Raw genomic sequence first — 26,032 nt, 5'->3', positions numbered from 1 at the left:
TGGAGCAAAGCGAAGAGAACTGGGCTGGAGATGGTAATTTGGGAATCGTTGACCAACTGACATCTGGAAGCCGTGGGTGAAGCTGACAGTGCTCAGGGAACATGTGTGGGCCAGCTGCACCCTGGCTGTGCGTCTGAACCACCTGTGGGCCTTTTAAAACTACCTGAGTCTGGGCCTCACCCCAGACCTGAATCAGAATGGGCATGTGCAGTTTTCCACATCTGCACAGGTGACTCTGGTGTATGGCCGGGTGGAGAACCGCAGCTTTTGGGAGGGCAGGTGATGTGCAGTCGTGGGGACTAGAAGCCAGACTTTCCCAGGCTCGGCAGGACCCCTGTGGGACAGGAGGCCAGGCGGTGAGCAGCTCTGTGTTCTGCTGCCTCCCCAAGCTGGCTGCCCCGGGGGGTGGGTTCTGCCCCAGGGCTTTATCAGCCAGGGCTGCTGCTTGCTGGCATGCAGCCTATGCCCTGCACAACTCCAGGGGGCGCCATTCACGTAGGACACAGGAAGCACTGGAGTTTGCATCACAGTGGCCTTGTTTACAGCAGAATCGAAGGGAGTTTCTGGGTCTCCCTGTCCCTCCGTCAGAGCCGCACTTTCCCCTCGGCTGAGGAGGCTTCTGTCTGAGCACAAAGCGCAGCAGTAGAGGGGCACGTGGGAAGTCAGAGGGAATGGCACTTGGATTGGGATGTCAGGTAAGAGGTGACGGGGCCAGGCAGCCCCACCTGTTGCCACGTGGCAGCTCTGGCAGGAAGCTCACTCCCAGGCCTATGGCCTCCGGGGCAGGAGTGCGTTGGCCTTTCTCAGGCCTGCCTGGGAATGCTGGGGAAGGGACAGAGCAGATTCCAGGGCTCTAGGGGGTAAGGTTGGGATGTCCTTTCTAATGTTTGCCAGAGGGGCTTCCCTGGTGGCGCAGTGGTTAAGACCAATGCAGGGGACATGGGTTCGAGCCCTGGTCCGGGAAGATCCCATATGCAGCGGAGCAGCTAAGCCCGCGAGCCACAACTACTGAGCCCACACGCCTAGAGCCCGTGCTCTGCAACAAGAGAAGCCACCACAGTGAGAAGCCCGCACACCGCAACAAAGAGTAGCCCCATTCGCCGCAACTAGAGAAAAGCCCACACGCAGCAACAAAGACCCAACTCAGACAAAAATAAATAAAAATAAAATAATAATAATAAAATAGGGCGTCCCTGGTGGCGCAGTGGTTGAGAGTCCGCCTGCTGATGCAGGGGACACGGGTTCGTGGCCTGGTCCGGGAGGATCCCACATGCCGCGGAGTGGCTGGGCCCATGAGCCATGGCCGCTGAGCCTGCGCATCGGAGCCTGTGCTCCGCAACGGGAGAGGCCACAACAGTGAGAGGCCCGCGTACCGCAAAAATAAATAAATAAAATTTTAAAAAATAATAATAATAAAATAAATTTTTTAAAAAATAATAAAATAATGTTTGCCAGAGGGGGCCTAGAGATGGGCTGTGCCTTCCTGTTCTGTGCAGAAAGAGGGGTCCTGAGGGGAGACCGGGTGCCTGTGTGCTAAGGGGGAGGGCGTGTCTTTCCAGGGCTCAGTGGAGCTGCCAGGAGTGGTTTAGGTCTGTGTGCTGGGGGCCCGGCCGTGCAACTTTCCTGTGCTTGCAGGAACCTCTGTCCCTGTAGTGCTGGGGCTGTGGTGACCCAGTGGCACTGTGCACGGGGTGGTGCTTCAATCCCCTGAACTCTGGCTCCTGTAGGAGGCAGCAGGGTAGATTCTGGGGCATGTCCTGATGCCCCTAGACTGCCTCTCTTAAGGCAAAGAGGGTGCAGGACGGCTATAGGACAGGAGAGGCTCCAGAAGGCCCCTAGGTGGCTACCCAGGTCCTGTAGCTAACATGAGAAGTGAAAGGGACCCAGGAGGGCTGGAGAGATGGCCCTTGGGTTTAGCATACTTGCTGAGGCCCCAGGTTCCCGTTTCTTCCAGGAAAGTCAGAGGAAGCAAGAGGAGGCCAGGTTCAGGGCAGAGCTTTATTGCTTCCATGATGGCTGCTCAGGATGCCTGCCACAGCCTGGGTGAGGTCCTTGAGCCTCGCTTCCCTCTGGTCCAGGCTAAAGGCAGAACCCAAGGACCTGGCAGTCTCACTGCTGAAACCCAGAACAGCTGCCACGTTGTCACCCCAGGCCTGGGGCGCTGTCCTCTGGGTCGGCTGCAGCTGGGGGGGGAGGGGCATGCCCATCAGGTTGGGCCAGGCCTCACCGCCCGAGCTCTGAAGTTCTCTCCACTCAAGCCCAGGGGCGTCTTGTTGGCTTAAAGGATGGCTCCAGCGTTTCTCTGTGGGACAGCTGGGGGCTGCTGAGTGGGACTATCTCATCTGCTCCCCAAGAAAGGCCAAACAGTGTCATGAGCCAGAAGGGGCTGGCCTGAGATCCTGCCCATCTCCCTGTAGCCCCAGAGCAGGGCACAGGCTAGTCCTGGCACTCCCACTCTACAGGGAGCCCATTGGTACCACTGCCTGAGGGGCCCTTTAGTGGGTCTTCTGCACGGTCAGTAGACCAAACTTGACATCTCCAACCTTATTGAAAAATAAATTATCCCTACCCTCCCCCCACCCCAACTTCACAAAATGATAATACACTGAACACTGATTGGAGAAATGATTCTGGCAGCAGCCTTGCTGCCTAATGTCCGCCTCCTGCATGCTGGGCCCGCTGGGCATGGCCAGTGGCCTCCTGGCCCTCTGGCTTCAAGGACCCAGGCTGAGAGTGAGGCCTAGTGCTGGTCTCTGAGGCTGGGCTCTGAGCAGACACAACTCTGGCTGCCCCACCAAGGCCTCACCACCCCTGGGGCCACTTGGCACTGTCCTTCTCTGGGTCTGAAGGCTCCCACACCTCTCAGGCAGAGCCAGACTGAGGCCAATGAAGTGGCAGGTGGCGGTGGCTGGACTTCTGTGGCCGCGTGCTGGGTCCACCTCAGATGCCACTGGTTAGGTCAGTTATGACATGCGCTTTCACCAGCTTCCGCAGAAACTCTTTCTCTCGCTGAATGTTGTGCGTCCAGGACTGAAAGGGAAGATGGAGCAGTGGTCAGCTGGGCAGCCCAGGTGGCTGCTGGGATGGGGCCCTGCTAGAACGCAGGTTCCCAGGGCTCCACGCCCTCTTCCGACCACCGCCCTCCGATGCTCTGACTGTGGGAGGTCTGCCCTAGAGGTGCCACAGCTCACCCTCCTCCCTTCCCAGGACCTGGAGGAAATAACCTTCTAACCCCTTTCCCCGGCCTCTTAACTTCTTCCAAGTCTTAGACATGTAGGCTTTCCAACCTTGTTCTCACTCCTTCCACCTGTCCTTGCCTGGCGGCTTCTCCAGGCCCCTAGGTCCTAGGCACCCTGAGGTCAGGCAATGTGAGTCACTTAGGTCCGGCCCAGGCCTGGGCTTGGGCCCTGCTGGAAAGGGAACCGTGTGGGGCGGCTTAGTCATTCTCTGGCCTGCTGCAATCCACTCTCCAGGCCTGGGGGCAGCTAATGAAATCCTGCCTCTCAGACCAGAGGAGCCAGGGGGCCAGAGGCTCATCTTACGGTTAATATGAAAATTGCAGGGAAGACGCTGCCTTCCAGGGCTTTCCTGCAGAAGACTGCACCCAGGCTCAGGTTCTCTCCTTTCCCCAGTGCTCTCACCAGGAAGCTGTGATGACTGAGTCTCTCAAAGAATGAAACAGGATTGAATGAATAGAGGAACGACGAAAGCCAATGGCCTTGTCACAGTTTGGACACAGCTGACCGCTCTGTTGCATCCGTCAGCACTGAGGCTCACCCTACGATGTTCACAGCCACTATACACCGGTGTGGAGAACTTAACAGCTCTTATCTGGTCCTTATCTGACCCAGTCAACCTCCTCCAACCTTCCAAATCTTTTCAGTCTGAAACTTGGGCAAAATCTCCTATATTCGTCTCCTTTGAACACCCCCTTCAACTTCCTGTGCTAACCACAAACCTGGCTGCCCCCAAGGACAGCATCCCCCAGACATGCTCTTTCTTCCCGCACACCCACACTCATGGTGCCTGGAGGGGCAGGCTCTTCCTCACTCTTCGCTGCTGCATCTACACAACTGTCCCTGTGTACTCCCTTGAACCTCTTTGACTCCTGGCATTCTCCTCAGCCGTCTGCAAACTGCCCGTCCGTGTCTCAGACCACCGGGTGACTCACCCTCATTCCTTGAAGATTCAGACATCTGGCTCACTGTCTGTCTTTGAAGGCAGGGACTGATTGGCACAGAGTAGGTGCTCAAGACATATGTGTTGAATGAAATTAGATTTTCCAGGTAAGAAAATGCAGGCATGGAAGAATGGCGGGGCCAGGATCCAAAAGAGCACAGAAACTCATACAGCTCTTTACTTAACCCATGCCTGCATCACTCCCCAGGAAGAAGTAACCAATCTGATGGGTCAGTTTCAAGAACACCCACTGGGAGTCCCTGAGGGTTGAAAGGTCAGCAGAGGACTGGATATCTGATGATATCAAGGAATTACTGTTAAATTTCCAGGTGCGATAATGGTATAATATTGAAAAAAATCGTCCTTATCTTTTAGAGAAATTTACTGAAATGTTTATGACTGGAATGATACGATGTCTGAGACTTCTTTCCCAATAACCAGCGGGGAGCGGAGGCATGGGAGGAAGAGCAGATTGAGCAACACTGGCCGCATGCTGATACCTGGGGGAGGGAGTGACGGTACGTGGGAGTGCAGTATTTTACTCTCTATACTTTGAAGGTGTTTGACAAAGTTCGTAATAACAGAGTAAACAAAAAAGTCTGCCTGGACGCATCTCTCTCTTGGACCAGGCAACACCGCCTCTCTGGCGCTCTTTTCCCAATCTCTCCCCGGCGCACACAGCGCAGGAGCCTACAGTGCTCTCCTCGCTACGCCGCCTGCATTGTCCCTGGGCTGCGGCAGGATTCTGGGAGCCTCACCAGGACCCCTGACTCTGGATGCAGAGACCACGCTCGCAGAGGAGCCTTCCTTCTCACAGCTCTTTTCCCATCTTTATCTCTGTGCCCCCAGGGTTCTGCCCTGACCATCGCACGTCCTCCTCTGTCATCTCCCTGGGAAACCTCATCCGTGCCTCCCCTGGATCTGAACAAGCAGCTGTGCTCACGACCCCCAGATCCTCATTTCCAGCCCAGATTTCCCTCCCATGGCAGACTCTCGTGTGAGCCCACTTCACTCTCTGGCTCCTGCCCAGTCCCTCGGGGCTGGTACATCTGACGGCCACTTCTCAGCACACATCTCCCGGGACTTCCTTGCAGTGCTGGACATTGTAGGCACTCCCTCCTTTGGTCTCCACGACCCTGCATCTTCTTTTTTTTTTTTGGCCACGCCGCACAGCTTACAGGATATTAGTCAGCAGTGAAAGCACAGAGTCCTAACCGCTGGACTGCCAGAGAATTCCCCAACCCTGCGACTTCTAACCCTTCTCTACTCTCTCTCCTCCTTTATGTTTTTTGTTTTGTTTTAATTTTTTGGGTGTGCTGCGCAGCATGTGGGATCTTAGTTCCCCGACCAGGGATCAAACCAGCGCCCCCTTCATTGGAAGTGTGCAGTCTTAACCACTGGACCGCCAGGGAAGTCCTCTCCTCCTTTATGAACGCCTCTGACACCCCTCACATAGCCCGCCGGCATTCAGTCCTCGCCCCACTGTCTTCACATCCCCAGGCTCTCACTGGGCCTGGAGAATGGACTGATCAGTCAGGTGGAGGTGAAGCAACGGTGGGGCCAGGGCACAGAATGGTTCACTTGCCTTCTGAAGACACCTTGATGTGACAACAGGGACCCTACATCCAAGCAACAGCATTTCAGTGACTTCCCTAGGGTGCTGAGAGGTAACAAGAGTAAGTAGGGGTGAAAAAATTAATATTAATAGCAGTGGCTAACACGTATGGGCGCGTATCATGGCCAGGCCTCTTCTATACGTCATCACAGCGACTCTTTCCCAGGCCTAACATTACCCCTTGTATTGATAAGGAAAGGAAGGTACAGAGCCAGGCTCTGAACCCAGGCCAGCACTCAGCACTCCTCGTGGAGGTGGTGCAGCAGATGCCGTGAGCCTCAGAGCCAGACGGTTCTACAGGATGAGGAAGGGGGGCGGGGGCAATGGCCTGACAACTGAGATGTGGCAGGTGGCAGAAAGGGAACAGCCTCCACTAGGGCACCTCAGGGAAGGTGGTGTCCTTCCACCTCATTCCTGCATGGAGGCCACCTCCAGGCCTTGCTGATTGAAAATCCTAACCGTTTCTTACCTCTGTCTTCCCATCAGCACTGAACAGTTCCAGTGCAGGATCCTTCATCTCTTGCCTAGACTGCTGAGACAGTGTCCCAACTGGTTTCTGTTCTTGCCTGGAACCCTCTAGGTCATGCTGCAGCCACACTGACCCGACTGCATGCTAATCTACAGCCTAAAACTGGTCCATAGCTCCCTCCTGCCTTCAGAGCAACGTCCACGCTCCTTACCGTGGCAGAGAAAGCCCTTCGTGATCCGGCTACTGCCTACGTCTGCGGCCTCTCACCTCCTGCCTAAAACTTTTACATACAGTATATATAAAAGGAAAATGCAAGAGACCAAACATAGGAGTAAACAGAAGCCAGGGGGCAGGTAAAAGCAGTGAGAGCAGTTTGCAGTGGGTGCTGGCAGGGGATGAAGCAGCAGGAAGATATGTGAAGAGAGGCAGAGACAGAGAGACCACCAGGGTCCTGGTGAAAATGAGGCAGGGCTGGAGCCACTGCTGAGGGGCTGAGACAGGTCAGGGGCTCTCCCGGACCCAAGATGAGATTTCCACTCCTGAACCCCATTCCAGGCAACAGGAGGCCCAGCTGTAAGGCTATTTCTGGCTTCTCAAGAGATTCCCAAGTCTCTCTCATTTCCTTGAAATAACTCGAAATTACTCGAGCCCGACTGAATGAACCCAAAAAGCCTAAGACAATATGGATGGGAACGGAAGCCAAGGATGGGGATGTGAATCTCCTGGGAAACATGTGGAGTGAGAAGAGAAGACTTCTAGGATGGAGCCCGAGCTAATGCTGACTCTTAAGGGACGCACCGAAATCCAGGACACGGAGGAAGAGAATGAGAGAGCCTGGCGAGGGAAACAGGAGCAGCACTGAAATGACCGACTCAAGGGTCCAAGCAGGAGAGCGTCTCAGGAAGGGCCGGTCAACACAGAAAGTGTTTCAGAGCGATCAGAAACGACGGGACTGACTGATGCGTGTCCCTTGGACTCAGCAGCCTTGAGTCACTGGTGAACTTGGTGGGAGGCATGTCAGGTGAAGGGGGAAGCCCGGCTGCGAGGGGTGAAGGGTGAGTGGGAGTGAGGAGGGCGAAGGGGCAGAGCACCCCTGGGGCTGCAGTTTTCTCCAGTTTTCTCACGGTGGAGGGGGTGGAGGAGGGGAGGGAGGGAGGGAGCTTTGGGGAGCATAAGGCCTGAACAGTGCAGTGGGGTTGGAGATGGGCATGTGAGAGACTGATGAGCAGGGACGAGCGCTGGCTGAACCATGAGTCTGCTCGGACTCCGGGAGATTGACACTAAGAACCCTCGCCACCCAGATGCAGGAGTAGAGAAGCTGCTCAAAGCACAAGCTCCAGATGCCCAGGGTCCAGGCTGGGAGCAGCGGGAGATGAGCGGTATAAGCGAAGGGTGCTATAAGAGGCGCTTGGATTTTCCACGTGGGCTCTTGCTGTGAAGGGACAGGTGCCGGGAGAGGCTAGCTGACTGGGAGAACTTAAGGTACCTGAACATATGAATCACCCGGGAAGCAGCTCTGGGTGCTAGAAAGCTTTAGTGCTTGGCCATGGGGAAGGGTGGAGGAGGTATGGGGGCATCCTGGCACGGAGAGGTAACGTCTGTGGGTTGTTTGAGGGGGTGAGGAGGTCCTCTGAGGGAAGAGGAGAATCGAAGCAGAGAGGAGGGCTGTGAGCTTGCTCCAAGATGGGCATGTGGTGGCTGGGGAGCAGCAGGGAGGAGGCAGGGGCTGGACCAGGACAAGGAGAGGGCCAGGGAGGGGAAGTTCAGGGAGAAGGGCGCTTGGTGGGCAGAGGCTTGCGGGCCGGGATGGATGCCTTCCAGGGAGCTCTGAGCAGCCAGACCCGAAGCTGGCTCGTCCCTCGGCCGTTCGTTTGTACACGCGCGGTCAGAGGCTGTCCTTCCTGCTGGCACTTAGCCCTCCCTCGTCCTGCCCAGGGGCTGCCCCCCGCCCAGCCCTGCACCTCTTTGATGGCTGCCATGCGCACGGTCTCATAGTAGTGCAGGGGCGCATTGGGTGTGCTCATGTCGTAGCCGAAGCCTGCAACTGCCACCTCATCGCAGCCGTGTAGTGCCATGGTCACTGCCACACTGCCGAGGGTCGGGATGTTCTGGATGGAGGGCAAGGGGGTTCCGAGTGAGGCGGAGACCCTCAGCGAAGCTCTCCAGAGCTGAGCTCTGCTCCTGAGAACTGAATCCTCTGTCCCCACCCTGCCGCCCTGTCCTTCCTTCCCAGGGCACCTCTGGCCCAGGTCCCCTTCTCCCTCTCCCAGGATCCAGACATCTCACCCCGCGGCCCATGAGGCCGTTGTTGAAAGGCAGTCCGATGAGGGTGAAGGCGGCTTCCTGGATGAAATATGGGTTGAGGATGCGAATCTCAGGGGGTTCCTTGGGCACCCGAGTGGCCACAGATTTCCAGAAGCCATCTGACGCGCTCTGTAGACACAGCACAAGTGGGCATGAGCGGGCACACAGCTTGTGATGGGACTGGGTGAGTGGTGGGGACCCAAAGTGTGTACAGGCTAATGAGAAACAAGGTGGGGGGCATAAGGTATATACAGGGAGCCTGGGGCATGGGGAACAAACACGGCTGGAGGACGGACGACCTGGTGGGTGCTGGGGACACAGGATGTGTGGCAGAGACAAGGTACACGGTAGGGCACAGCGAGCACACGGTGGGGCCAGTGTGGATGGAGGATACCAAGTGAGCTGCAGGGCGGGGCACAGGGCGTGGGGCACTGGGCTGTGCTGCTCTGACCTTGGGCGGGGGGGTGGGTCTTGGGCCACGAGGAGGACCCAACGGCCCAGCAGTACCCCTCCCCTTCGCCGCTACTGAGGGGCCCAGGAGGAGCCTGCCCTCTCTCTCCTATCTGCTCTGCTGGGCTCGCCTCTTTTCCCTTCTGCTGAATTTCCTCGCTCTCAGTCAACTGTTCTAAAGTGAACCTGAAAAATAAAGACAGAATGTGAGCTCGTATGGCAGAGCAGAAAACAGCACTCCAACCCCAGTTCTGCCACCGATGGAGCTGGGTGACCTTGGGCAGGTGACAAGCTCTCTAGGCTTCAGTTCTTTAATTGCAGAATGGGATGATTCTTCCCTGAGGGATCTCAGTACCGGATGGGAAAGGCATCAGCTCTGAAACAAGCCTGACACCCCAGGGTCCACTCCAGGGCCACAAATTCCTCTCCTTCTACCTCTCTCCCTTCCTCTAGTTCCCAGCCCTGCCTTTCTGTTCAGTACACGAGCCCTCCCTGGTCTAGTCCCTTGAGTATATCGCTTCAGCCACTCTCTCGTGAGCACTCTCAACTCCCTGCCCCTTGTCATTCTATTGTCCTAGCCCAGGGGAACCATGAACTTAGATCAACCCATACATCCACCTTTCCCACCCTTACAGCTGGGCTCCTGAGTACTGCTGGAGAAAGTCACAAACCAACCCTGTAGGCTGGAGAGATGTCCCAGGGATGTCCCATAGCCTATGTAAGCAACCCCTCTGTTGCTGGACATCTCAGTTGTTTCTGGTTCCCCCAGATCTGCTCCTCCTTCTGTGTTCCCTAACCTCTGCTGTCCACTCCATCTTCCAAACCAGAAGCCTGGGAATCGACTTTGCATCCCTCTTCGTCTCTCCAGCTCATACTGTCCTACTGGTCATCTGGGTCATTTCGATTCTATTTTCTATAGAATCCCACGGATCCATCCTTTCTTCCCAAGCCCACCGCTACCACCTAAAGTCCAGGTCTCATCATCTTTCAAATGGACTGTTATAATGAGGCCATGTCCAGTGTCTGTCTTGTTGGCCACTAACCGCCCCCAGAGCCCAGTAGAGTGACTGGAAAAGTACAAAATAATTGTTGAGTTCAATTCACCCAAAATGAGTGCCCAGAATGGGCCACTTCTGCCTCCCAAACCACTTTCTGCTCTCTGCCAGAATGATCTTTCTGTATACAAACCAGATCACATCACCACTGCCCACAGGAGATCAGAGATTTTTAGCCAGTAATGCTGCCTGCTGCTCCAGTTTTCATTTCAGCCCATCTTAAGTCCGCATCTGCTGATTCGTGCCTCCATTCTTTTGCTGATGCTGCTCCTTCTGTCTCTAATGGTCTCCCCGCCTCCACCCACCTGATCCACCCTACTTCTTTCTTAAGACTCAGCATCTTCTCCTTTCTCATGTCTTTCCTGAATACCTTCATCCCAAGGTAGAAATGACCTCTAACCTTTGGGAGGTGATAAAATATGGAGTTAAGATCTGCTATAGGGGCTTCCCTGGTGGCACAGTGGTTGAGAATCCTCCTGCCAATGCAGGGGACACGGGTTTGAGCCCTGGTCCGGGAAGATCCCACATGCTGCAGAGCAACTAAGCCCGTGCACCACAACTACTGAGCCTGCGCTCTGGAGTCCATGAGCCACAAGTACTGAGGCTGCGTGCTGCAACTACTGAAGCCTGCATGTCTAGAGCCCATGCTCTGCGACCGAAGCCACCGCTGTGAGAAGCCCACGCACTGCAACACAGAGTAGCCCCTGCTCACCGCAACCAGAGAAAGCCCGTGCACGACAATGAAGACCCAACGCAGCCAAAAATAAATAAATAAAATAAATGTATATAAAAAAAGATCTGCTATGCTTTGAAAGTTTGTGGCCCATCCCCGCCCCCCAATTCATTTATGTTGAACACCTAATGCCCAAGGTGACGGTATTAGGAGGTGGGCCTTTGAGAAGTGATTAGGTCCTGAGGGTGAAGCCCTCGAGAATGGGATCAGCGCCCTTACAAAAGAGGCCCAAGAGATCCCTCGCTCCTTCCACCAAGTGAGGACATAATGATTTATGAACCAGGAAGCCCTCACCAAACACCAAGTCTGCCAGTGCCATGATCCTGGCCTTCCAGCCTCCAGAACTGTGAAAAACAAATGTCTGTTGTTCATAAGCCACCCAGTCTGTGGTATTTTGTTATAGCAACATGAGCTGACTAAGACAGAAGATCCTTGGGCCCAGATCCAAACTCAGCTCTGGTCACTCAACTGTGTGGAGGCCTTGGGCAAGAAAACTATCATTTCCCTATGGATAAACCAGGGATACTAAGGGTATTTATCTTGTGTTGTGAGAACTCAATGAGATAATTCAGGCTGAGTGCCCAGCTCACAGTCACTGGTCAGCTCCTATCACCACCGCCATTAGCCCCAGGGCAGGGGCTCACATCTGATTCACTTCTGTGGCCCAGCAGCGCAGCACCGGGCGCGGGTGTGTAAGGGGACATGAACTCCATCCCGGCTCCTCCACTGCCCTCAGCATCTCTTCAGGCTTGTCTTCTGCGGCCTTCAATGGACTGTCTGCTCCAGCCACCCGCTCCTCACATCTCCCCGTCTCTGGCAACACCTCTCTCTCGGGCAAATTCTATCCGTCCTCCAAGCGTCAGCTCAAAGGATGGGCCTTTAGGGCCAACTTCGCTGGGTCTCAGCCCCAGTGAGACGAGACAGCAGACCCCAGACCGGCTTCCTCCTGTGCCTCCCTCTGTGTCCAGAAGTGTGTGCGTGTAAGGGGGTAAAGGTCGGGACAGTGAGACCCAGCAGGAAAGGGAACGGTGGAGAAATGGCCAAGATCTTATGCAGAACTGGGGAGAAGCCCCTCCTGGGAGGATCAGGTGTGTACTCAAAGGAATGGCAGGTACCAGCCTGTGCTGAGCAAAGCACAGCCCCCGTCCCTTCTCCAGAGCCCAGCAGGCCCCAGCATCCTCCCCGCACCCTACAGCGCCGGGTCCCTGCCCACGCCTGCCCACATACCCCCGAAGAGGAGGAAGGGCAGGGGCTGCTCGGGAAGGGACGGAGAGGCAGCAATGGCACAGCTGGGGGTGTGCAGGCTACAGGCTGGTTTTCATAGATATTATTTATGTCTCTTCAACTTTCACCCACTTCACAGGTACGGGACCCAAGATGAAGCAACGGGTTCAAGGTCACGTAAGAGTCCGTACCAAGATGCAAACCCAACGTCGTGATGCCAGGATGGGTGTTCTTTCTGCCACACCATTTATTATCAGCACTGCTGTTCCCACCTCGGGAGGTCTGGGGGGCTAGTCAAGGATGGTTGGGGCCTCCCTTCTCCCCGCCAGAAGCGCTGAGGTGAGTTAGGGGTCACTCCGGTTGGTGCCCTGCATCCTGTTTCACAGAGGGGACTGAGGCTCAGAGAGGCGAGGGGCCTTGCCCCGAGGCACACACAGCTGGGGAGAATCTGAGCTGGATTCAACTTCAGAGCCTGGGTCTTTCTGTGACACAAGATTCCCTCTCTGAGACAACACCTCTTGGCTTATCCCGTGTGCTTAAGGGTCCCATATGTAACCACCATGTGAAACGGTAGGAAAGTAGCTCACGATCTCAAGCCCCTTTGAGAAGCTGACAAACGCTCCAGGGTGGAGCGGAGGCTTCTGCCTCTCTTCCCATCTTTACTCTTTCCCAGGAGGGGAAACAACTCATGTGACTTCTTGGATTTGAGGAGACGTGTGTCACGTTTACTAGTAGGAAATGCAAAGTCACAGGTACACATACAGCTCCTTCTGGCTCCTTGTGCCCAGGCAGCAGCGGGTACGCCAAGGCAGAGCTTGCCTCCCTGGAGCAGGCCCGGCATTCCGGTCCCTGCTCTGCTCACCTGTTCTAAGAGCGCTGAAGCTCCTACCACCTTCGGGCAGAGAGCAAGATTGGGACGGGGTGGGAACGAGTCTTATGCTTGGGACTCAAGTCTCAGAGAGCCTGCATTAGGGCACTGGGACCCGGCACCGCTATTTTATTTTTCCCACCTGTCACCGTCCTGGTGCAGGGCCTCCTCAGGAATCCCAGGGAAAGGAGGAACAGGAAGACCAGGATCTGGCTGGGGCATCACTGTGTCAGACAAATACTAAGTAAACACAACTGCAGCCTGTCTCTCAAATAAAAGCCATGGCTCCCCGTCTCAGAAAAATCATACACAGGTACACACACACAACACGCCGCACACCACTGCCAAAGGGAGCAGGGTCCCTGGAAGCGAGGGCATTTGGCGACTTGAGATTGAGAATCTCTGTGTGGGGCAGGAAGAGAGGAGAACCTTATAGACACCAACACTGAAGGGGTCGGTGAGAGCAGCGGAGCCTGCGGAGGAGACTGAGAACCAACAGTAAGAGCGATGAGGAGACGCAGGGAGGGTGTGATGCCACGGGAGACTGTGGGCCTCGGAGTCTGGGAAACCCACGTCCACATCCAGGTTCCGCATCTGTGCAACCAGGGCGTGTCACAGGACTTCTTCAGGCCTCAAGTTCCTCGCACATAACGGGGGCGTCAGGCCCACTGCCCAGACAGCCGTGACGATTAAATGAAGAGCTGTGCATTTTACAGCATCCGGCCCCATGTCTGGCACATGGCAGGGGCTCAATAAATCTTGTCTGTTATGATTCTGAGCGTCACAGAAGCCGAGAGTGAAGCAGAGGGTGTGGCCAGCCATGTTAGAGGCCACACACAGGCCAGTTCACAGACTATACACACGCTCAGACGGGGGCCAGCTTTGTCCCTGGGTGCCCTGCAGGAGGGCAGTGGATGTTGGAGGCCTTCCTACTGCTGGGTGACACTGCCAAGCCTGCCACCAGAACACAGCCCTGTTCCAGAGGCCTATCCAAGCGGCCCAAGGCCTCGCACATCTCGTGTCCCTGACCCACAGGACACAGCACAGAGGCCTGTAAAGCCAGCCAATGACGCCGGCCTGGAGTGGCCAAAGCTCTCCTCAAGGCCACCTGTGGGCCGCATGCTTGGTTGAATCCCTCCTCCCGGAATGTCCCTGCCTCAGTCCAGCCTGGACCCAGCTCATCTGCGTGGAGCCGCTGGCCTCCTGCTGATGCAACTCGTTCTGCTCTTGTCAGAACAGCCAGGAGCAACGGGGGAAAGCATCTGGGAAGAAGTACCTGCCCAGCCGGGCTCCCACAGTGCTTGCCTGCGCCCTTGCAGGCTGCTTCTCCTGCAGCCTCTTCCTCCTTCTCTGTGGGGGGAGAAGCAGTCTGCCTGCCGAGATGAGAGGTCTGGGAGTGGAGAGCCTGACCGTGGCTGGCTTTCTGCAGCCAGGAGTAAGGGCAGGTGTGGTCACTCCTGCCTACACCACCACCCCTCCTCGCTGCTACTGCCTGAGGACAGGTCACCAGCTCACTGGGGTCACTCCAGGAGCCACCAGACCTCCTTGCCTCCATCGTGCCTTCCTTCAATTCCGCACAAATCTGATCTTGACACTCTCAGGGCTAACATCTTCAGAGGCTTTCCACCACCCACTGAGACAGCTTGTCAGGAGCATTGAGTGCCGGTCTTTTTTTTTTTCCTTACTCAAAAGGAGTTTATAACCCAGGAGGAAAGACAGGGCTGTGTACAAATATCTCAATACACGGTATAATTATTATGATATAAGAAAGAGCCAAAAAGAGGTTTAAAGCATCTGCTATACTTATGTAAAATATATACATAGAAGACATACCCCCAAATGTTCACATGCATAAAACTTAAAATGGGAGGAAGAGCAAGGTGACATACTAAGGAAACTATAAGTAAAATGAAGTAGAGCTTGAAAAGAGAGCTATTTACAGATGTACAAAATATTTCAGAACTAATCATTAACCTGGATTAACCAATCAACAAATACATGAGTCTCTGTTATATATAAGCTATTTACTTTCTGTACAAATATATTCTATAATATTTCAGACAACAAATAACCCTCAAAACATTGATTACCATCATACAAAAAGAGACCTTTAAGAACATCTGGTCTGGGCGGGGGGTGGGGGGGATGAATTGGGAGGTTGGCATTGACATATATACACTATTGATACTATGTATAAAATAGACAACTAATGAGAAACTACTGTACAGCACAGGGAACTCTACTCAGTGCTCTGCAATGACCTAAATGGGAAGGAAATCCAAAAAAGAGGGGATATAGCTGATTCACTTTGCTGTACAGTAGAAACTAACACAACATTATAAAGCAACTATACTCCAGTAAAAATTAACTTAAAAAAATTTGCTTTCGGGGGCTTCCCTGGTGGCGCAGTGGTTGAGAGTCCGCCTGCTGATGCAGGGGACACGGGTTCGTGCCCCGGTCCGGGAAGATCCCACATGCCGTGGAGTGGCTGGGCCTGTGAGCCATGGCCGCTGAGCCTGCACGTCCGGAGCCTGTGCTCCACAATGGGAGAGGCCACAACAGTGAGAGGCCCACGTACCGAAAAAAAAAAAAAAAAAATTTGCTTTCGGGGCTTCCCTGGTGGCGCGGTGGTTAAGAATCCACCTACCAATGCAGGGGACAAGGGTTCGAGCCCTGGTCCCGGAAGACTCCCACATGCCATGGAGCAACTAAGCCCGTGCACCACAACTACTGAGCCTGCGCTCTAGAGCCCATGAGCCACAACTACTGAAGACGGCATGCCTAGAGCCCATGCTCTGTAACAAGAGAAGCCACCGCAATGAGAGGCCCGCGCACCGCAATGAAGAGTAGCCCCCAGCTCGCTGCAACTCGAGAAAGCCCATGCACAGCAACGAAGACCCAATGCAGCCAAAAATAAATAAAATAAAATAAATTAATTAAAAAAATTGCTTTCGGGGGGAGGGATAAATTGAGAGACTGGGATTGACATATACATACTACTGTATATAAAATAGATAACTAATAAGGACCTACTGTATAGCACAGGGAACTCTACTCAATACTCTGTAATCACCTATATGGGAAAAGAATCCAAAAAAGAGTGGATGTATGTATATGTATAACTGATTCACTTTGCTGTACAGCAGAAACTAACACAACACTGTAAATCAACTATACTCCAATAAAAAAACAAACAAAAAAACACCCCAAAAAACAAAACAAAAAAGAACATCTGGTCTAATCCCCTCTTACAGAAACCAAGGCCCTGAAAGGTTTGTCTTCCTATCTAATCCATTTCCCCCAAGGGATCCAGCGACCACCATTCCTCCACACTGACTCCGACTTGAATGCTCACTCTCCCTTGATGGTTCCCTCTCCCAGGTCTCCAAGAACCTAGCAACACCAGGCCTGTGGCTCCTGTGCAGACCCATCCCACAACTGCCTCCCCCGCCTTCCTCAGCCCACCCCCGCTTGCGGATTGGGCTGCCCCAGTAATTCTGTGGGTCGGCTTTTGAACCCTAACTACTAACTCTGTATCCCTCAGAAAGTTCTTCACCCTTTCGAAGTCTCATTATCATCATCTAAGAATATGGGAAATCAGACTAGCTCCTTCTTCATCGTGTTTCTGTGCCGTGACAGTTACAAGTCACACACATCACGTGTGGCACAAAGGCAGCTCGTTAGCTTCTGCTATTGTTAGTCCACAGGACAAAGTCCAAGCTCCTTGATGTGACTTTGGCTGACAAGACCCTTCACCGTCTGTCCCCTGCCTACCCAGCCTCACCTCCAGCCATTGCCACCATGTCCGTCAAGGCTCAAACCCCTAAGATTTGTGGGGCTAGGGACAAAATTACAAATGGAGGTCCACATACCACATGTCTAAGTTTTAGATTCCAAATATGTGACAGTGACAGTGATGGTATCAAGCTGTTAAATATATTCTATCCTCCCCTGAAAAACCATCTGGAAGGCCAGGTTTGAATGGAGAATTCTGACTCCCGGAGACCCGTGCTGGCCCATGGTGTAGGGAGAGCTAGCCCCAGCCTGCCCTCCCCTTCCCTTCCCACCCTGGTCCCATCTCACGCTGTGGGAAGTACTGTGCACACGTGTGCGGACTGCCCAGCTTAGACATCCAAGTTCGGCTTACAGGCTCTGCAAACATCCCTCCTTGGACTTTGGAGTCTGCACAGGGAGGTGTGTTCTACCTTCAAGAGGACAGAAGTGGACTTGGCACTGCTGGGGCAAGAAATTCTGAGGTCTCCAGTACCTGGGGATGGTCTAGCAGGGGAGGATGTGAGTGGGGTGGGCATTTCCCTCTGAGCCCTGAAGAGGGGCTCAGCAAGGCAAGCACTGACCTTCTCAACAGGTGCTCGCCACTGCAGCGAGCACAGTGTGCCAGGGGCTGTCAGTGCACTGTCCCAGCGGCTCCTTGCAGCAGTGTATCTGGGAGCCACCCCGAGAAGTTTTCACCATCCCCATTGTACAGAAGAAGAAAATGAAACTCAGAGACGGGGACTGAGGCAGAGGCATCCGTTGCTGGTACTGAATCCAGTGCTGTTTCAGCGGCCCCACCCACGCCAAAGGAGCAAGAGTGGGAGCGGCTGTGCTGGCTGGTCCAGGTGCCCGCAGCCTCTGCAGGGTCACTGGGCTGCTCCTTTAGACTCCGTATGCTGGTTGAACCATACTTTTCATAATAAACCCCTTAGGTTATATTTGAGTTTGGCCATTATAAATAACACTATAATAAAAATCTTTGTAGGCAGATTTTTCCTTCCCTTGGGTGATGGCTCCTGGTGCCAAGTGTCATTTCCTTTCCAAAAAGCTTGTCCCCAATTACACTCTGACTCGTAGCCTTTGAGAGCACCTCTCACTGCACTCTGGCCAGAATCACGTATTATAATTTAAACACATTCTCTGAAGACATGATAGGTGATAACTGGCATCCTGTCGCCTTCACGTGAATTTTCTGACTGCCAGGAAGGTTGAACATGTTTCTGTTGTTTACTAGTTATATTGCCTTCTGTGTGATCGGTTCAGTCTCCTGCTCATTAACTGCTGGGGTCCTAATGGCTTTCCTGTCAACTTTCATGATGATAACCATTTGTCATATTTCCTAAACATACTTTTCAAAGTTTTGTGGTATCCAGTCTTTTTTGGTTGTTGTTTAAAGTGTTCATATATTATCAAATCTGATTTTTCCTAGCACTTCTGTCCCTTGAAAGTTCTCTTCCCTCTAGGGCTGTGATTTCTATTCTACTTTCTTCAAAAGTACTACTTTCCTTTGGCTGTATTTTTATATTTTACTTTTTAGTCCATTTGGAATTTATTTTGATGCATGCTATGAGGAGAGGGTCAAAAACCTTTTTGAAAGCTATATTTGGAAAAAGCAATGAACAAGAAGAGGAGTCGATTTGGGGCCGGCTGTGTGATATCAACAGACAACTGAACGAGGCAGAGGCCAGGGACTGTTCAGTTTTCACTTTTTTTTATCAAGGAGAATGATCTCGGAACCTCAGAAAGAAGATCAAACATGGCTAAGAGGAGAGAGGTGCCCAGGAGAGGCAAGAGGGGAGCAAAAGGACGCAAGAGTCCGAATCTAAAAGAATGATCTCTGGGGCAACAGAGGAGGGAGGCGGCCTACTTGTGAGGAAAGAGCCCCCACTGAGAGTCAGAAGATCTGGGTTGGAATCCTGACTCTGCCACAAGTTCCTGCCTTCCTCTGGGTCTCAGTGTCCACAGTTATTTTTTCGTTTACGCATGCCAACTCTGTCTCAAACACAACACTGCAGGCGGTGATGGGCTTACAGAGATAAACAGGACAGTCCCTGCCCTCCAGGGGCTTATAAGAGTTGATGCATAAGAGAACCCTTATGCATAACAGAGTGATGAGTGTCTTGGGAGCTCAGAAGAGGAGCATCTGATACAGCCTTGGGAAGGGAAGCAGGTAAAACATGGAGGTGTGAAATGGGCATAGACTTTGGTATGGGCAGAGTGGAGAGTAATTTTGGGTGCAAGAAGGAGCGGTCAGGACAAGGAAGGGGTTGGAGGGCCCAGAGCATGGAGTGCTATGCTATGTATGGAATTGGAATTTTACCCTGCAGGCCAGTGGTTCTCACACTTGAGCCTGTATCCAACTCACCTGGAGGGCCATTAAACAGACTGCTGGGCCCACCCCAGAGTTCCTCATTCACAGCCTAAGGTGGAGTCCCAAAATGCATTGCTGACAAGTTTCCAGGTGATACTGATGCTACTGGAAAGGAGAAAGCACTCTGAGAACTGCTGCGTTTGGACAACGGGGACCCATTAAGCAGGAGAATGAACCAACCAGAGGAACCAATCATCACTTTAGGATGATTCTTTTGGATACAGGTGTGGAGAATGGATTGGAGGGAGGCCTGATTGGATGCAGGGAGATAGGAAGCTGCTGAAATAATCCAAGGAAGACATTTTTAAAAGGGAGAACCACAGATCTGGAGGCTGAATGACTGAATAGAGAAGGCAGAGGAGATGGAAGAATTGAGCATGCTTCCCAGGATTTGAGCCATGAGTTTGTAAGAATCAAGGACTCTCCCTAGAACTTACCGTTGCGTACGGTACACTGTAAATGCTCACTGAATATCTGCTGACAAGTCGTTCCTTTAAAGTGAGGCAAGGTTGAGTCCACTGGATTTAGAATCAGAAGGTCACTGCCATAGAGGATAGGTTTGGAAGACAGAGTGGAGAGTGCTGAGAAACAGAAGGGGGAAAACATGGAGATACGTATCGTGGACAGCTGATGACTCTTCCCAGAAACTTGAAAAAGAAGGGAAGGAGAAAGGGTGAATACCAGCTGAAGAGGGGGCTTTCTTTCTTTCTTTTTTTTTTTTTGCTGCGTCGTGGCATGCGGGATCTTAGTTTCCCGACCAGGGATTGAACCCGTGCCCCCTGCAGTGGAAGCGTGGAGTCTTAACCACTGGACTGCCAGGAAAGTCCCTGGGGCTTTCATTTTTGAGGTGAGAGAAATGAAAAAAAAAAATAGCTGAACAAATTTGTAGATGTGAGAGGAAGATCCAGTAAAGAGGTAAGAAAAGCGATCAGTGAAAATAGACAGTTCCTGAGAAGGTGGGAGGAGATGGCATCCAGAGCTGGGTCTGAGTTCACCTCTACCACTTAACTAGTTGTGTGATCTTAGCAAGTAACTCATCCTCTCTGTGCCTCAGTTTCCTAAACCCCGAGATGGGGATCATAATAGTATCTATCTAACAGGGTCATGGTGAAAACTGAATAAAGGAATTCAAAGAAAGCTGGCAAACTGAAGATCTTAAATGACGTCTATGATGAGGATGGTGGAAGGAGGAAGAGGAGGAAGAATAACAGGGATCCTGAGGTAAGTAAGCAAGAGGCTCTGGATGACAGTGATGAAGAGGAGCACAGGGGATGATGCCGTGAGCCCCCGTCCCTGAGCATCTTTCCTGGTGGGGGAGGAGCGATGGGCAGGATGCAGGAGGGGGAATGTGCAGGGAGCCTTCCTGGCCCTCACAGGGGATAATGGATCTGTGAAAAAGAGCTGTGTCCACTGGCCATGGCTGCAAAGGAAATGGTATCCAGGAGAGCTTGTCTCAGAGTCTGGAAAGGAGACTGTGGGGTGCGCAGCACCGAGCTGGCTCAGCAGAGGCCTCGTCAAGCAGTAGGAGGCAACGGTGTCTGCCAGCCTCACCGTGCTTTCCAGGTGCCCTGCACGGAGTCTCCCCAGAGGCAAGGTTGCGTCCACACCGAGCTCCTGCTAGGCAGAGCCCATCCTAAGGCTCTGCCTCCCTCTCAGGCCTGGACAGAGCACAGGTTTAGGTGCAGATGGATGTTCAGGCCCTGTCTCAGGCCTGGTCCAATAAGGCCTCACATGCGGGGACCTGGTGGCCATTTGCCTTGTGCTAGATTGCTAGCCCACCCCTGCGGCCTTTCACCAGGTGGTCCGTGTCTCTCCTTCCTCTAGGCCTGGCCTCTGACCCCCGCTTTTAGGTTACTTCCTAGGTCAGGCCCTACAGTCTAGACAAAGACTTCACTCCCTAGTGCAACTGGGCTTTTCTAATAGCACCACCACCAATAATAATAATAAAATAATAAATAGTATTCATAATTGCCACAGACAGAACTTACTAAGTGTCAAACACTATGCTAGGTGCTTCTGTACTTCATCTTGTTTAACTTTTAAACCAACCCTGAAAGCTAGGTAGTACTACTCCTGTTTTATGAAGTCTAAGGGGCCTAGGTGATTTGTCTAAGAACCCAGCTAACAAGTGACAGGGTCTAAATTTAAACCGGAGTCTGTATGACTCCAAGGCCTAAGCTGCCTTCTCCTCTTCAACCACCGTTGTCTCTCAGATTCAAGGGACCGGTCCCCCTGGGTGTGAAGTGGGGCCCTGGCCGGCCTCTTAGATCCCTCTGCCTTCCCCAAGGAGTGAACAAAAGCTGCAAGGTCAGGCCTGGGTCAAGGCTGTCCAGGGGCCAACCCCTAGCCCTTGTCCTCTCCTCCCCGCCTGCTGGGTTGGAACCACACCCACCAACCCAGCCCAGGCCTCAGGCCCAGAGGCCACTCAGCAGTGAGGCCAGCTTTCCGGGGTTTCCCAAGTGAGGACGAAGACGATTGGGAAGGCAGCTCCCCGGGGCTCTGAAGCGCTGGGTCAGCAGCATCCTGGGGCCCGGCGGGGGAGTCTGGCAGAGGCAGCGGACACAGCACGAGAAGCTCTGCCTCTCACATGTCCCGTCCTCTCCAGGTCCCAGGGCTCCGTCCTCAGGACCACAGACAGTCTCCAGCCTTCATCAAACGCCAGGAGGAGGATGCTGAGGGCACAGCCCCTACTACACTGCATTATAACTAGTTCGGGGACTGTCTCTCCCATGAGACTGGGTGACTTTCTGTTTCCAGGGAGCAGCACAGTGACAGCACAGAGAACACCTGACGATGCCTGGCAAATGAGTAAGCGCGTGGAGGGGTGGAGCCAGATGTGCCTCTGAGAAGAACTTCACAAGAGCTGGAGGCCACCCCTCCCTCCATGGCCCACATATACCTGCATCTCCGTGTCCCCAGCTCCCCCCTCCCCCTGACCTCAGCTTCCCCGCTCAACAGTCCGCTGGTGCTCCTCTGAGCTGCCCCGAGGCCTGCTGGGAACTCCTCCACCTGCTTGATGACTTGGCCTCCTGGGATCTGAGAGATAAAGGGCCTTTAAAGGTAACTTGTTTAGAGTTAGCTGTGCTACTGCCCAGCGAATCAGGAAATCAAACAGCCACAAATGGTGAAGAGGACAGCTCCCATGTTGATGAAGAAAGCATGGTCAGCTCTAGCACAGGCTGTTTTGGGGCGGTTTGGTCTTCCTTTCCTATATCTTTCCCTTTCTCATACCCTGTCAGGACTCCTGGGAATCAGGAAGTTACACAGGCAGTGAGCGACTGCTCACATAGCGAGCGGCAGGCAGCGGCCCTGACTGAGGCCTAATAACTGTCCCAGCCCTGCCCAGCTAGGCCTTGGCTCCCAAACACAGAGCTGCCTCCTGCCAGAATTCTGCAGGTGAGGCTCCAGACAGGTGCAGAGGGCTCTCCAGTAGGCCAGGGGCTGCATGGTTAGAAACATAACTGCAGGAGCAGGGCAAGCCTGCAGCTGGGCACCAGACAGGAGGGGGCCTGGAGAAGCAGCCTCTCCCACATTTACCTGGGTCTCCGACGCCAGAGAAGTGAAGCAGGGCATGAGAGAGGTCCTGCGAAGGCATTAGCCCTGGGCTTGGGGTGGAGGAGGGCACTACAGAGGCTTCCAGGGTAACCAAAAGGGCCTGGCTGGGCCCACTCGGGCGAGGCCGTAGGCATCACTGGTTTTCCTCTGGCAGCTCACTCTAAAGGCCCCAATTATCTTTGACTTTGGAGTCAAGGAAGCCTTATGAACTTCAGAGGACTCCTTCCCAGCTCCTCTCTCCCCTTTCCACTCACATCTCCCAACCCCGGGAAGGAGTCCTCACCAAGGACCACGGGGCTGGTCCTAGATCCCTGGGCATGGCCGCAACAGGACACAGACATCGGCACAATGAGCATGTGCCTGAGCACGGCCCACACCTCTTCATCCCAACTGCTCCAGTTAGTTCCTTGAACAGGCCTGCCACCAAGGCCAGGCCAGGCAGTAAGGTCCTGAGTCTTTCGGGGAGAAGTGAGGCCCTGCTGTCTGCTCCCTGAGTGGCCTGAGTCTTCCAACTCTAGTTGGCTTCCTTCCTTTTCTTCTTTCTTTCCAGACTCCCTTGGATGACTTGTAAGAGTCTTGAATTAACTGTCCTTGGTGTTCTTGGAAGGACCATGTGACAACACCCACCTGGCTGGCCCTGACCCACCCTTTGGCCCGGCCTCCTGATATGGGTCGCCTGTCCTATCCCAGTGTGCCCAGCAAGAAGCAGGATCTGGTGTTTGAGCCAATTCCAGATCATTTGTGGTGGCTGGGCATTGAGGGGTGAGAAAAGCAAAGGGGATCAGGGCCCTGCCCTCCAGGAGCTCCTTTGACAGGTGTCGATGAGCAGAGGAAAGGATATGCCAGGAGGGGGTGGGACGATGGGCAGAAGGCAGGGTGAGGAAGCAGCCCACAGGCTCTCTGGGGTTCCCCGGGGCAGACCCAATTTCCTCCCATTTCTCCCTTAAAGGTGCCTACCTGTGATCCCAATTCTCTTGCCTTCAAGACAAAGAGAAGGGCTCTGAGGACACTAGATGCTCAGGTCCTAGGGTTCTGAAAATGGAGGGGTGCCCCCTCAGCCCCCACACGCCGCCTACTGTGCATGGGCAGCTGGTTTGCTCGCCGCTGGGGCTGGCTAAGGTCAAACCCTTTCCTCCCCTCTGGGGACGCTGGCTGCCACATTCAGCCTGGCTCTGAGATGGGCTCCCCTCTCCCCACTGTCCCACCTACCTGAATTTCTGGACCTGACTTCTGTCTTCGCTCTCGCTTGCTACCTACTTGACACTGCCTGCACTTGGCCTTGCTTGGGAAAAGGCTGTGGAGTTAAACCAAATTGCACTGAGACGTCCATAGGCAGGAGGAGCTGTTCCAGCCCCCCAGCTCTCCTCTAAACCTCCAGGAAGAGCAACTAGCTGCTCACTGTAGGCGGAGCGCTGTCTGTCATCATTCTCCTCTGTAAGAGGCTTGGGTGTTGGAAGATGAATGGCCTGAACTCAGCAGCGCCCCTCCCCTGGGGTGGCTGGTGACAGCTGGTTGAGGGGAGAGGGGGAAGGAGCCTGGACAAGTTGGCCCAGGGCTGAGAGACAGAGGACTCGGGAGGGGCCGCACTGGGTGGTCCAGTAAGGAGCAGTCTGACCCTACTTGGCCGTATAAGCTCTCTTGAGAAACGGGCCCAGACCCTTGTCTGCCTAGACCAATAAGTACAGAACCTGGCCATTCCCACAGCGGAACCAGGCTCAATGGCAGGTTGGGGACACAACCACAAGTCAGTGGTAATAGCACAGAGTGGAGAGAGGTCAGGACTTACAGGTTAGGGAACTGGCACCCTCAAGTTGAGGGGTCTGCTATCCCTGTGGAATGGCCCCAGGGTCCAAATAAGGCCTTCTTCCCCTGGCTGGGAATGAGGGGGGACCCACACGACCACAGTTAGAGAGACCTCACAGAGGGTAAGAGGGACCTGGGGGGCAAGTAGAAAGTGAGGGCGGGGGTTGTGAAGATCAGCAGTAAAGCTGGGTCTAGCCGGGTGACAGCTTTCCATACTGGGGGGCTGAGGCCAGGGACGGGCCCACAGGGTCGCTGAGGAGGCACCTGGGGTCTGGCTAGAGAAGGCTGAGGAGGGACCTGCAGCCTGGGTCTCTGGAGGCAGGTAGCAGATAGCAGGCACAGCAGCTCCAGGAGTCCGGCCAGTGGCCTTGGCACCTCCTGGCCTCTCTGCCCCCTGGTTGCATCTGGGTCCTTGATGCCTCTTTTGAAAGGCTCCTACTTGTTCTTTGCCTGGTTCAGGGAAAGGGGGCTGACTGGGAAGCTGGGCAGGGCCAGGGCAGGAGGGGAAGGAGCTGCGGCACAGGGAGCTCACCACTCTCTCCTTGTAGACGATGTACTTCAACCACTTAAAGTCCTGCCACTTGAAGCCAGCGAGGACAAAGAGGGAATCCCGTTCGTATTGCTCGGGCCGCTGCATGGCACCCTCAGGGTAGGTGATACGCAGCGTCGTTTTGCTGCCCACGTCCTTCTCAAAGCCTTTCACTGGTGCTGAGTTCAGTCTGCAGAGAGTGGGCCCAGTCAGAGACTGCCTTGGGCTCACTGCATGTGGTCTGTAGGCCTGCGTGTGGGGAGGCACCATGACCCCAGAATACCCCAGATGCAGAGGACAGGGAGCCCAGGCCTTGGGCTTTCCGTTCCAAAGCCCTCCAACCCAGGGTTCTTCTTGAGGCTTCTACTGACCTCCAGCCCAATGGGCCAGATGGACAGACAGTTCTCAGTGGGCTCAGGGACCAGGACATGAAGGTGCCTGAGGCACTGCTTTGAGGAGCTCACCTGACCACAATGTCGTAGTCATCAATTCGTGACCCCAGAGACTTGTTGGCAAGGACACCTCCATTGCCCACGATGATGCAGCGGCGGCAGCTGAGGCTGAGGGGACAGACGCAGAGACCTCTGGAGAGCTGTCCACCAGGTCTCCTCTCCCCCTGCCCCTTTGGCCCCTGACCCCATGGCCTTGACCAGGCACGGGCTGGGACAGAGGAGGCAGACCAGTGAGGTTCTGGCAGCATTTCTGAGAGGCCGGAACCACGCTGCGGAGAGCTGGGCCACTCAGGGCTCTCAGATACCCCTGGTCCCTGACACTTCTCCAGGGAAACATGGGTGTGGAAGGGGCTTGGGCACTAGCTCTGGGGTGGTGAGGAAGGAGCTCTGGTAAGATGGCATTCTGGGTTAAAGACTCCCCAAGGGTTAGTGGGTTTGGGCCGCCTTCAGAGGAGAGGGAAAAGTGGGCTGAGCTTGAGGGCTATGCTAGAGAAGCAAGAACAGAGGAATGAGCCTGGAGGCTCCAGGACTCAAGGCTGGACTTATTTTTAACTCAGAAGCCCCCATGCACCCAGTAACCAGCTGAGAACCCTACTCACTTTGCTTCTCGCACCTCTGACCCTGGGGCTTCCCCCACCTAGGGTCTGTTGG

The 26,032-nt window shown here is 54.1% G+C and overlaps 1 protein-coding gene across 6 annotated transcripts in view; it reads right to left on the bottom strand.

Moving 5' to 3' along the window:
* Positions 1–1,980: 1,980 nt before the first annotated feature.
* ST3GAL3 (ST3 beta-galactoside alpha-2,3-sialyltransferase 3) overlaps positions 1,981–26,032 on the bottom strand; it is a 232,937-nt gene continuing 208,885 nt past the window's right edge. For 3 of the 6 annotated variants that reach the window (XM_079946031.1, XM_079946033.1, XM_079946032.1), the window contains 5 exons: positions 25,394–25,489; positions 24,933–25,119; positions 8,550–8,696; positions 8,225–8,371; positions 1,981–3,030 (listed from right to left, as the gene is read on the bottom strand). In XM_079946031.1, coding sequence (XP_079802157.1) covers positions 2,941–3,030; positions 8,225–8,371; positions 8,550–8,696; positions 24,933–25,119; positions 25,394–25,489 — 667 coding nt within the window. In that variant the 3' untranslated portion in view covers positions 1,981–2,940. The remainder of the gene's footprint in view (positions 3,031–8,224; positions 8,372–8,549; positions 8,697–24,932; positions 25,120–25,393; positions 25,490–26,032) is intronic. The other 3 variants (XM_079946035.1, XM_079946036.1, XM_079946034.1) reach the window with 2 other exon arrangements.

The sequence above is a fragment of the Stenella coeruleoalba genome (genome assembly GCF_951394435.1).
Source record: "Stenella coeruleoalba genome assembly, chromosome: 1".
NCBI lineage: Eukaryota > Metazoa > Chordata > Mammalia > Artiodactyla > Delphinidae > Stenella > Stenella coeruleoalba.
Note: the sequence above shows the minus strand (reverse complement) of the source record. Positions and strands in the feature narration are given on the sequence as shown.